This window comes from Carlito syrichta, unplaced genomic scaffold (genome assembly GCF_000164805.1).
Source record: "Carlito syrichta isolate Samal-C Ts95f unplaced genomic scaffold, Tarsius_syrichta-2.0.1 Scaffold304476, whole genome shotgun sequence".
Taxonomy (NCBI): Eukaryota; Metazoa; Chordata; class Mammalia; order Primates; family Tarsiidae; genus Carlito; species Carlito syrichta.
The window spans coordinates 653,941-667,308 of NW_007248572.1; the positions used below are offsets into that span (position 1 = coordinate 653,941).

Genomic DNA, 13,368 nt, shown 5'->3' on the forward strand with positions numbered 1-13,368 from the left:
CCTAAACCAAGATGCAGGAGATTAACCATGCAGGACACACAATGAGGAACTCAGTGGAGCAGGACCCAAGACTCAAACAGAGAAGAGGGCAAAGTGGATGCCTGGAGGTTGGGCACAGCCCAAACGCTGAACATGAACAGGTAGGTGCACATGCATGCCAGAAGCCAGGGAGCTCCAAGCCCCAGAGGTGTGTGCAGTTAGCACCATGTCAACCAAGTCTTAGGCAGAGTCGAGGCTGGGTATTCAGTGAGGCCCAGCTCTGACTCGGACCTCAGGCAGTCACTGCTAAGTGTTTGACACTGGACCAGCACTTTAAGTCCCCTGCACCCCAGTGTTTGCACATGTAAACTGAGGACAATATTATCTATACCTTTGAGTTATCATGAGGATCAAAAGAAATAATCCATAGAGAGTTCCCACTGCAGAGCTCAATCCAGAGAAGGCATGCAGTCAGAATGGTTATCACAACTAGATCCAGGCACCAAAGGCACAGAAACCTCTGGGAATCATATCTTCAGAAGGAACTTGTATCTAGTAGATACAAAAAACTCTTATAACTCAATAAAACTACTGCTAACCCAATTAAAAATGGGCAAAGGATCTGAATTGGTATTTCACCTAAGAAGATATGCAAATGGCCATGAATTCAGTACATGAAAAGAGACTCAACATTAGTCATCAGGGAAATGCAAATCAAACCACTTGGCTCCTGCTAGGATGGCGGGATCTAAAGACAGACACCAGCAAGCATTAGGAGGACATGAAGAAACTGGAACCCTCAGACCTTGTTGGCAGGAATATGAAATGGTGCAGCCACTTTGTAAAACAAGTTGGCAGTTGCTAAAAAGGTTAAACAACATAAAGTTTCCACATGGCCCCAGCAATCCACTCCTAGGTACACACCAAGAGAAAGGAAAACACATGTCCACGTGAAAACCTGTTTGCAAATGTCCACAGCAGCATTAGTCACAACAGACAAAAGTGGAAGCACCCACATGTCCATCAGCCAATGAACAGTTGAATAAAATCGGTACTATATGGACGACGGAATGTTACTGAGCAACAAGAAGGAATGAGGACCAGTACAGGCTACACCAGCATGAGCCTTGAACACTCGCCAAGGGAAAGAGCCAGTCACAGCAGACTCCACTTAAATGGAAGGTCAAGGGCAAATCCAGATAGAAGAGTGGCTGCCTAAGCTACCTTAAAGGTTTCAATCCCTCCAAAACTCAAGTGAAAACTCCATCCGCAATGCAACAGTGTTGGGAGGTGGGTCCAAGGGGAGGCGTCTAGGTCAGGAGGGTCTGCCAGGTGAGCTGAGGAATGCTATGCAAAGGGCTTGTGAGGGGTGGTTCTCTCTCTCTCTCTCTCTCTCTCTCTCTCTGCCCTGTGAGGACACAGCAGGAAGGTATCAGACACTAGCCCTGGCTCCTGGTTGCTAGACTTTCCAGTCACTAGAGATTTCTGTTCTTTATAATGTACCCAGCCTCAGGTACTGTTTCACAGCAGCACAAATGGACTAAGATAACTCGAGGTGGCAGAGCTGGGGAAACGGGAAGGTGGGCAGTAACAGCCAAAGGGCACACGTTCTTTTTGGGGTGTGAGGGTGTTCTAAAGTTGCTGTGCAGACTGCACAACCCTGTCAATGTGCTGGAAGCTACCGGACTGTACATCTTAAGTGAGTGAATTGCTTGGGATGTGAATTACATCTCCACAAAGCTGCTTCCCTCACCCCCAAAATAAAACACAATAAAAACAAAACCCTTTGAGGACTATCATAAAGTAGATGACATGATGGCAACAAATGAAATGTCAGAACAGGCACAATTTTCTCTCACACCTGCATGTTCCTTTTCCTCCACTGCAAATCCACATCTTTGAAAACACACAGTTAACAGGCTTCCTTATGGAAAAATTCCTGACATGAGAAGGTTCTTCTTAACTCTAGCCATAGTTCTCATGGTTAACAAGGCTTGCCATTCTCTGTATTTTGTTTTTCTAAAGAGGACCAGGAACCCGAACTGTAATTATAGTGCAACCATTCTTATTAAAGGTTATCAAAGAAAACTAGCTTAATTAAGATGTACTTGATATTCTTATTTTGGAGACAGATACAGCTAAGAATAACAGAACTCCTGCATTATGCTAGGTTTTATGTGAGATATGTCTAAGTATTTTATATCATTTTCATTACTACAATAACCATGAAAGACATTGTCTCCATTTTACAAAAGAGAAAACAGCATCTGAAGGTCAATGGCTCACCCAAGGTCACCCAGCCAAGATCAGTGGTGTAGCCGACACCTGACTTCAAGTTCAGTGATCTTTATAAAAACACTAAATGAACCCTGCTAGACTATGAGACCATCATCTCTCCTGAATCACCACAGGTAGTTCCACTTTAAAAACACTAGGGAAGCCAGGTTCGGTAGCTTAGCCTGTATCCCATGCCTTTGGGAGGCTGCGGTGAGTGGATTGCCTGAGCCCACGGGTTCAAGACCTGCCTGGGCAGCGAGACCTCATCTCTACAATAAATAAAAAAAGCAGCTGGGCGTGGTAGCATATGCCTGTAATTCCGGCTACTTGTAAGACTGAGGCGGAAGGATTGCCGGAGCCCAGCAGGTCGAGGCTGCGGTGGCCGGAAGCGGCCACTGCGCTCTAGTCTGGGCGACAGAGCGAGACTCCAACTCAAAAAAAAAATAATAATAAAAGCTAAAAAAAACCAAAAAAAACAAAAACAAAACCCACTAGGGAAAACTCACTTGTCATAAACAGTCCATAACTTTAAAGCCTCACGAAAAATTATACTTTCTTTCTTCCGAGTAGCCGGAATTACAGGCACGTGCTGCCACGCCCAGCTAATTTTTTGATTTATGGTAGAGATGAGGTCTCGCCTGCCCAGGCGGGTCTCGAACCCGCGGGCTCAGGCAATCCACTCACCTCAGCCTCCCAAAGGCGCGGGATTACAGGCTGAGCCACCGAGCCCAGCTGAAAAATGTACTTTCAAAATGACCCCAAATGCTTATTTTGTCTTATATTATGTGAAAGTTAATTTTTGTAAGTTTTAAGGACAAATACTAAGAGTTCACTTTCAAATAATTCAACTGTTATCCAGAGCCCACACAGTAGGATAGAAGATGTTGAAAACAGAAACAGAGGGATCTGTATTATAAAGTGACGCGTTTAAGTACATGGCACTAAACTGACATTATGAGAGCTAAGTTAGAGAATTTTTTGTATTATATTATAGGATTCTGCCTTTGAAGAAGAAAGTGCTTTCTCCCCCATGAAAAAAACACGAACCAGCCAGCATCTGGACCAGTCAGCACCCAGACAGGTTACCTAGCGCTCCCAGCTAGATCCCTCAATCCCTGGGCCAGGCGAACTCCCTGCTCCTGGCCATGCTTATTCAGGAACCATTTGCCGATCATTATGTGCCAGAAAGCACTGAGGAAAGAAAGTCTGACCCTGGTGGAGGTCTGAGAAAGAGCACGTCAGCCCCACGTCAGCCCCACGTCTGCCCCACGTCTGCTAGGAAGCGTGGCCAGAGCCATGGTGCATCCCACAGGGCCCATGGCATCTGAGCTGTGAAGCCAGCTAAGCCTCAAATCCTCTCAAGTCCTGATTTCACCATCCTGAAAGACAGGGACTCCAGAGCACTATCGAACACTGGCAGCTAGACAACATGCTATTTTAAAACTGCAGGTGGGGGGGAGGCACTAAAGTAGAGTGGTGGGAACTCACAGCACACACATTGCAAGATGTACCTAAAGGAAAAGGTGACAAATGCTGAGGGAGAAACAAAGCTGCCTCTGACATTACAGGACACTGGAGCCATCTGAGAAATGATGCTGGCGGGCTGGAGGGTGTGCTTGCAGACCAGGGACAACTCCGACCATCATCAGGGTGCCTGTTGGTGCCCAGCCACGCCCCAGGACAGAAAATGAGCTACTGTCAGCAGTGCCCAGTCAAAGGGAAGTCCCACCAGGCAAGAAAGCTCCTCTGTCTCATCATCCACCTGCCACAGGATGGACGCTCTGGGAAGAAGTCAGCATACGCCTGGCTCACAGGCTGCAGCCACAAGACTGACTGCTCAGTGTCTGCACTGAAGAAACTGCCCACATGCATTTTTTAACAAGTTTTCCCACATATCCCTCAAAACAACAGGTAAATACTCAAAGTATCTAGAAAGGAGAGGAACACACAAAGCCGTGTGCCCATGCCCCTGTCATGTGGAGTGATTCTGTGGTCTTACAGTTCTACACACAAGCATCTTCTCCTGATGCTTCCACTCCATCTCCATGGCTTCAAAAACCTCAGGGTTTTCTTAGACAAGCTAAATCCTTCCAAGATTATTTTATTTCTGGGCTTAATATGTTTGGAAACAGTCCAATTTCTTTCAAGTAATACAAAAGTAGAGAACTGGAGCAGGGGAAATGCAGGGGCCCCAGGGGGACACAAAACAGCTAGGAGAGAGATTTCTGAATGCTCTCAACACAAAGAAATGATATGGGCATGAGGTGATGGGTCCACTAACAGCCCTGATTTGATCCTTATGCAGCACACACGTATCAAAACAAACTGTACTCCATAAATATGCACAATTACAATGTGCCAATCAAAACATACACTTTTTTTTTTTTTTGAGTTGGAGTCTCACTCCGTCACCCAGGCTGGAATGCAGTGGCAAGCTCATGGCCACCCAAGCGTTGACTTGCTGGGCTTCAGTGATCCTTCCACCTCAGCCTTCCAAGTAGCTGGAACTACAGGTGTGCACTACCACGTTCAGCTAATTTTTTATTTATTGTAGAGACAAGGCCTCGCTAAGTTGCCTGAGCTGGCCTCGAACCCGCGGGCTCAGGCAATCCACTCGCCTTGGTCTCCCAAAGTGCTGGGATTACAGGCTGAGCCACTATATAACACTTTTTAAAAGGCGGGTGGGAGACATTCTCTAGAATGCAAATGTGAAAGTGCCTTTGCTTTTCCATGAACAGACAATAAGAAGCCGGAGGTGCCCAGGCCTGAGCCAGGCTCCCTACCAAGGAACACTGCCGTGTGCCAGTCCCTGGGCACCAGCAGTCAGGCCCCAGTCCTGGTGAGAGAGGACTAGAAAGTACACAGGCGAGGGGAGTACCATCTCTGTGCTCGTGCTCGGCCTTGGGCACTTGGACCCAACTTTCTGAGAGTTTTTCACTTTATTTCTGCTTAACTAAGAAAAAAAAATAATGGGATTCTCAGTCACAGGAAACAATCAGACATTTAAATACCGTGGCCAAAGTATCTGCTTGTCACAACAGCAAACAACCCGACGCCTGACATCTCACAAAGGCTTCCCTTGCTCACACTGCCTGTCACTTCAGGCTGGCTGTGACTGCGGCTCTTTCTCCAAGTGCCCTCAGCCAGCCCTGGAACGCAACCCCTATCTGATGTGTACTGTCTTATCTTGAATAAGGAAGGAGAGAAGCCATGGCAGGAGCATGGGTAGCCTTGCACTTCTGCTCAGATGGAGCACACGTCCCCCTTCACTCACACTCCATCAGTCAGTCAGTGACATGCCACAACTGGCTCCATGTTGGGGGGCAGCACAGGGCACCCGGCAACAGACGGCACGTACGATCCTCTTACATAAGACAGTCCTAAAGCAGGCAGATACAAGCAGTTAATAAATCAGAGGCTGCTACCCCAAAGTCAAAGCAGAATTTGGGCTCAAAGGCATTAAATGAGAAAAGAAGTCCACTCTATTATGCTGGGGATTCAATTCATAATGACATAATATTAATTGTGAATGTCTATGTGCCAAAGCACAGGAGCCTCTTTATAAAGCAGAAACTGCAAGAGATGCAAAAAGACAGAAATTCCCATGCAAGGGAAAAGACATTAATACACCTCTTCGTCCAAGCAGATCAAGAGAACAAAAAATAAACACAGACATGAAAGACCTAGTCAATACAATCAATAACTACATCTTAGAGATCACTGTAAAAACCCCAGTAGAATAGCTGCCTTCCTCTGAAGTGCACACGGCCCCTTCATGAATACCAAACACATGTCAGGTGGTAAAGAGAAGCCCAGTAAGGTCTCTGACAATAATGAAATAAAACTAGAAATATACAAAATAATACACAAAAATATACAAAAATAATACACAGAAAAGGTTCATCTATCTGGAATAAAACCCTTAAGCAACTCTTAGATCAAAGGAGAAATAAACTAAATGAAAATTCTATATATCAGCATCTATTGGATACAATTGAAGCAGTTTTAAGGGAAAATTCAGTCATGAATATTTGGACCCATACAAATATCACAGCCATAAAAGACTACCTCACACAACTGTGCAAATAAATGTTTTAAAGATGAAATGAATAATTTCCTAGGAAAATATAATTTACTAAAACTGAACTCAGTAGAGATAGAAAGTTTAAACATTATAAACTCCAGAAAAAATAAAGTTTTCAAAGAAATACCCACCAAAAAGCCCCAACTGTTTCACTGTGTGTTCTTCCTAAACCTTCAAGGGGAAAAAAAAAAACTTCTGAGTTCTTCTTATGAGGCATCTATAACACTAATGCTTCAACCTGATAAACACTGTATGCAAAAGAATTGTACATAAAACAATACTAAATAGAATACGTAAAAGAAGAATCCAGGCCAAGCACAGTGGCTCACACCTGTAATCCCAGCACTTTGGGAGGTGGAGGCAAGGGGACTGCCTGAGCCCAGGAGTTCGAGACCAGCCTAGGCAACTTGGTGAGATCTCGTCTCTACAATAAATCAAAAAATTAGCCAGGCGTGGTGGCTAACTGGCTAACTGGAAGCCTGTGGTTCCAGTTGCTTGGAAGACTGAAGTGGAAGGATCACCTGAGCCCAGCAGATTGAGGCTACAATGGCCATGAGAGTGGCACTGCAGTCCAGCCTGGGCAACAGAGTAAGACTCTCAAAAAAAAAAAAAAAGAATCCATCAGAGCCCAGTACTTTATAATCCAGAGAGGTTTATTCCAGGAATGCAAAGACGGTACAATACAAGGCCTCATATTTACTAATTGACATATTGGTAACTCAGAGGAGAAAATCATGTCTCTCTTCATAGATATTGAAAATGCCTTCAAAATACAACACTACCCCTAATGAAAACACAGAGTAAAGAAAGAACAGACAGATACTTCTTTACCATGAACAAAAAATACCTTAATTTAAGAACATATTGATTTATTAATTTGTTAGATATTAATTATCATTATTTATAATAAGGTCCATTTGCAGAAATAGTTAACATCCTGAAATTCTACTTCCAAGTATCTTTACTGTGAACTGTTATCAGTCACTGAAAATTCTTTGAAGATACAAAGCTTTACTGCTTTTATCATCCAATTAAAGGAACACAACACAAAAGTCTAAGAATAGTATATACAGTCCCCTCTGACCAAAGTGATTCTGAGTCCTGGCTGCGTGGACACTCTTGGTTTACACTCACTTTCTTAATATCTCAAAAATATTTGGAAAATATACTTATGGTCACTCTACCCATAACTCACAAAAATCTTAAAAAAAAAATTTTAAGTATAAAATAATTATCTTTATTAGTTTTAATATTTAATAATTATTTCGCATAAATCAAGTATTACAGGTTTAAATATGCTATTTATATATAAAAGGTAACATTGAGAGAATGAGAGATAACTAAGTAAAACCAGGAGGTAGAGGGAAAATGTAAAACCATGTAAGTCATGACAATTCTTTATATTTTTAGCAGAACCAATAGATATGTCCAAAATGAAGCAATCAGGAAGTAAGAGTGCTATAACACTCTTCAGAATGACAGTAGTAGGCTGTGAGAACTAGAGAGATGGCTACTTCCAGGGGAGTGGCCCAGGAGAACTCCACTGGTCAACAAGCAGCTAAGCACTCCTAGTACCTTCTCCCACGTGTTGCTAGGATGTTTATAATACACAGATATTTAAATGCAACACAGAAGAAAGTGACTCTAACCCTCCTCCTTTGCTTTTGAAAACCAGGTAAGAATTCTTTTAAAAATCAGCATTTCCATTAAGCGTGAATACCTCATTCTCCCCACCAATATTCACTGAGCGCTGCTGCATGCCATGGGCCATGGAAGCAAAACAGGACAGATGCCCAAGGAGCCACATGCCACCACCGTCCTCCCTGCTTCTCCTAAGTAACTGTACCTCAGGACTCACAGGAATGAGAACAGACATGGCAAACCACAAACAGAAAAGGCCCATTCTTAACAGTGGATCAGCCGATACCAAACTGTAACCTGATCTCACACCAGAAAACTAAATGACTATCATAACAGTAACACAGCTCTGTGAAATTGAGTATGCATTCTGACAACTCATTCAAGCCTTACTACCCTAAAAAGTAGATTCTGTTCCCTGTCCATTTGAAAGCTAAAAAGGAGAAATTCTGAGTATGATCTACTTGGCTACAGTCACCAAACTAATAAATGAGGCACCCAGAGTCTCCACTTGGTCTTCCCATACAAGATATATTATTGAATTTCTTATATGTATTATATAACAAAATAATTATCTACTATAGAGTATCCTATTTCTTATGATAGGATACATATATATATATACATTTCCCACACTATAACATCTGTCCCTTGTCCCTACAAGTAGTCTAATAATTTTGTGCAAAGTTCAATCTGCATTTGTTCTTGATTTTGTTTTGTTTTTGAGTCAGGGTCACTCTATCACCCATGCTGATGTGCAGTGGCACGACCATGGCTCATTGCAGCCTTGACTTCCTGGGCTCAGGTGATGCTCCCATCTCAGCCTCCCGAGTAGCTGGTACTACAGGTGTGTGCCACCATGCCCAGCTAATTTTTTAATTTTTTTAATAAAGACAAGCTCTTGCTATGTTGCCCAGGCTAGTCTAGAAATTCTGGGCTCAAGCAATCCTCCTGCCCAGGCCTCCCAAAGTGCCCACATGACAGTTGTGAACCATGACAGGCTTTCCATCTGCATTTGAATAACAACTGTAACTGAGGAAGACCTAAATACTGTATACTTGCAATCACATGGTGCTGCCATATTTTGGCAAAACTTAAGCACAATCTTTGTTAAAGCTGAGTGAAAAATACTGATAATTAACCACCCGTAGTGTTTAAGAAATAGTCCTAGTTTTCACAGACAGTAATAATAAATTACAGATTCACGATTATTTCAAGATAACACAACATTTACATTGACACTGCCAGATTAGATCTCCGTGTAAACTCTGAGATGAGGGGTACTGAAAAGCAAGGCGTCAGCCACCAACAACATCTTTCCACCACCATTCTTAAGCACTTTCTTCAATGTTACTGTGCAGGTGTTCCCCATCAGCTATAGAGGAGGTCAGAGGCTTTCCCAACCAAACGTACTGCCAAACTAAGGTCAGTTAAGATCACACCAACAGTGCACTAACACTGTAAGTTGAATCTGAATCACTACAAAATTCAGCAGCTTATCTGTGGCAATGAACCAAATGCTAATCAAGTCTTGGTGGTAGCTTTTCCATAGGTACTATACTGTGCCCTTCAAAAAGTCTGAGATTTAGCTCCACAACTACAAAAACGCATCACCATTTAACTACCTGGCTGTTAAGCAGAAACACAGAACACCAGTCTCTGGCAGTGTCTGCATCCCATCAACACTCTCCCAGGAGGGGCGGGGCGGCCTGCAGGGGAAGGAACACTGATCTTACCAACCAGGCGGACCAGGTGTGGTAGGATTGTGCCTTCTTCAGAAGGAATACCCACTAGTGCATTCTTGTCAGTATAGGTGCATATTTCCATCTGACTTCACCAAAAGCAACAAAAAAGCAAAACAAGAGCTACAGAATAGTACCAAGAAGACAGTGTTGCCACAAAGCCAGACACACTAGGGAAGACTCTGGAGGCTCCACTCTGGGTTAGGACACCGAGAGCCTCCATGGTATGAAGTACTGCAGCGCGCAAGCAGTCATGGCTGCCACGTCCCAGAATAGCAGCATCTGTCTCCTTTCCAGCACCAGCTGGTCAGTTCTTCAAGACGTGAGCTCCAGTCACACTCAAGTCAGCATGTGTGTTTTGTTAATTCTGTTGTGTCACTTCAGAAGTCTGACATGGGTTTTAAACAAAGGATGACAGGTGACCCTTAGGAATGAAAATGGGGAGATGCTATAGCTAAGGGGGGTGGGCAGAGGCAGGGTGGAGGGCAAGCGATGCTACATAGAAGGCAGGATGCTAAACACCTAAAACTGACACAAAATCCCAGTCCTCCCATTATAACTACAGAGACACTCGGTCTGGTTTCTGGCTTCAGATAATTATATAATATTATTAAAACTCACAAAACTCTATGCATCCTTCTTCTCCCACACTTTCCTGGAGCCAAGAATTACTGGAAAAACACAGTCCTCGCATACATAAACCACAACTCCATAATTCTTTAACCAGTTAAAAGCTCTTTCAGATATTTTCTTTCATCAGAAGACCAATAATCCAGTTCAAAAGGTCTTGGTGCTGAAATCCTAAAAAAGTCACTTAATCTGTCCACTGCTTCCTTGATAATTCTGATTAGGAACTGACAAACTTGATGAATATGCTAATTAATATCTCATAATCACCATCTCCAACATCTATGGTTCTAAATGTTTTACAAACATAAGTGCACTGAACCCTTACAAGTTTGAGATGCACGGTTATTATCCCCTTTTATACCTAGGAAACTGAAGCACAGAAAGGCTCAGGAACTTTCTGAGGAGGTCCCAAAGCTAGGATAATAAGTCAGCTGTTGTCTCCAGGTAAGACCTTGGATGTAATGACTTTTGGGATCCTGAATCAAACAACCGAGTGTGAATGAATGTCTTCTAGGTCCTGTCAATGACACAGAGTAGCAACAGTCAAAAAGGAGAGGTTTCTTGAAATCATAAGGGCTTTTTCACAATCCCTTAGGATTACTGGCTCAAGGTTTGGCCCAGTTTCCTGAAAACAACCCTGAAACACCTCTTCACCAAAGGGAGTGCTCCCAGAGACAGGCAACAAGTGCTGTCGGGCTTGCTCCCCTGCCAGTTACAGACTCACCCAGGAAAGCAGTTCCTGACGTGAAATACATTGTGACACTGAGATCACCTCCTAGCATTACATTTTATCTGAATGAATTTTAAACGTTTTGTGAATCAGAGAAAGTTTAGTTTGGCGCAAACGTCAAATACTAGGCAGTGCTCCTTAGGTATTGTCATGACTTTGACAAGCAAAGCAAAACCTATAATTCATAGCTGTATCTTCTACATATCACAGGAGAAACTCAGGAACCAGCTGTGATAAATGCCCACCAGGGTCTCGGTGGCAGACAGGGCTAGTGTCCTGAGGCTGTGAGCCTGGCTCTGCACCATGAGGGCTGCCCTCGAGTGCTTAAGACGCAACCCCAGTCATACAGTAATAGAATGTGCAAAACAAACCAAGACCCACTATGTGTGTCTTCTGAACTCAGAGTCCACCCTGAATGTGTGCAGAAACGAAATTATCTGTAAGTCCACTGGTTGAGATGTGCCACTGGTCCTTCTCCGGAATACAAACCTGCTCCCCGTGACAGCAGACCATCAAAGGAAAAACCCCAACAAGCACAGATGCTTCTAAACAGCTGAATCATTCAGGATCCAGCCCCCGTCCTCCAAGCTGTGGGCGCGCAGGCTCTGTCTTCCGGAGGCCCGAGTGCGAAGCACTCCCCCCTCGGAGATCAACGGGATTCCCGAAAGACCCGACTCGACCGCAGCCGCGTGACCGTGCATGGCCCGGGAGGCCTCGGCCGCGCAGCCAGCCCCGGCGACGAAAACACTACCCGGATAAAATGCCTTCGCGCATCCAGTGCGTTTTCACTGATCGTCTGCTGGGGCCGCGCCCAGGGGCCGGGCCCAGGAGCCGCCCAGGGTGCCCCCGCTGGAAGGGGCACCGCCCTCCGCGCCACCGCCCCCAACCCTCCGGTGGATGTCCAGGGGAGCCCCAGGGGGTCTCTGGAGGGCGCGTGGGGGCTCAGGACCCCAAGGAGGTTGTGGGGTGTCCAGGGGGGTCCTAGAGGGCCTCTGGAGGGCGCGTGGGGTCTCCCGGGCGATGCGCGCACAGACCTGGTGAAACCAACGAATCCCACGCGCCCCAGGGCGCCCTGGCCGACGAGGCCGTGGGACTCCGCAACTACCGGGCCAGCGCCCCTCCCAAAGGACGTCGGGGTGGGTCCCGGGAGTCTTCATGGGGCGCGCGTGGGCTGAAGGCCCTGGGACGTTCCGGGGGCTTCAAGGGGCGTCTAGGGGGTGGGGGCGTGTTGAGGGCCCCGGAGGGCGCGTGCGGGCTGAAGAACCTTGGGGTGTTCTGGGGACCCACGGGGCGCCGGAGGCCTCAGGGGGTCTCTGGAGGGCGCGTGGAGCCTCAGGGCCCCATGGAGGTTGTGGGTTAGTCTAGAGCCTCTGCGGAGGGGTCTCTGGAGGACGCGTGGGGCTGAGAGAGCCTGGGAGATTGTGGAGTTTCCAGGGGAGACCCCGGGGTCCGGAGGGGGTCCTCTAGAGGGCGCGTGGGGGCTGAGGACCCCCGCGTACTCTGGGGATGCGTTGGGGGCGGGGAAGCAACCGGAGGGGGAGGGGCCGGCACAGAGACCCCTGAGGGCACGCGCGGTCAGGCGCTCACCCGAACAGTCCTCGGAGGAAGGAGTGGGAAGCCTTGACTCGCTTTTCGGCCTCAGCCATCAGCTGCACCGCCTCGCGCTCCTTCCCCGCGTTGTCCATGTCGCAGTCGCTGCCGCCACAGCCTCTTGGGCCGGCTCCCTACGCGCCGGGGGCCTTCCCTCCCCGCTCGGCCAAGAGGGCGCAGGCGCGGCGCGCGAGGCCTGCCGGGACTTGTAGTCCGGGCTCCGCCGTGGCGGCGGGGGCGTGCGAGCTGTGGACTACAATTACCAGGAGGCGGAGGAATCGGCCGTGAGTGCCCCTGGAGAGCTGACTGCCGTCTCCCGGGCTCACCCGCATGGGGCGTAACCCGCTGGAGGTTCCTGGGCCAACTGGACTCTAGCCTTTAAGGTGTGCCGAAATGGGAAGCGACGGGTGGCTTCTGGTAAAGATCTCCTGAAATACGCAGCGTCAGAATCCCTGCTCAATATGACTGGCATGGCAATGGGATGGAGGATAACAGCTTAGATGGAACGCGCGACCTGCATGCAAGTTCTGCAAAAGGGCGTCTGGTGCAGCCACGGAAAACGGTGGCATCATCACATGGCTGACACCACCGAGCAAAAAGCCAGCAACAGCTGGCAAAAAGAGCCATTTTTATCTCCAGGAGCAAGACGTTAAGAATATAGCATCTTCCCCAATATAAATTCAGTTATTTTTAAGTCT

At 46.5% G+C, this 13,368-nt stretch overlaps 1 protein-coding gene across 4 annotated transcripts in view; it reads right to left on the reverse strand.

Annotated features, from left to right (window-relative positions):
- NAPB (NSF attachment protein beta) overlaps window positions 1-12,868 on the reverse strand; it is a 34,903-nt gene extending 22,035 nt beyond the window's left edge. The window contains exon 1 of one of the 4 annotated variants that reach the window (XM_008060012.1): window positions 12,668-12,868. In XM_008060012.1, coding sequence (XP_008058203.1) covers window positions 12,668-12,765 — 98 coding nt within the window. In that variant the 5' untranslated portion in view covers window positions 12,766-12,868. Of the gene's footprint in view, window positions 1-11,569; window positions 11,657-12,667 lie in introns of those variants that run through there. The other 3 variants (XM_021713349.1, XM_021713348.1, XM_008060013.2) reach the window with 3 other exon arrangements.
- Between the last annotated feature and the right edge of the window lie 500 nt (window positions 12,869-13,368).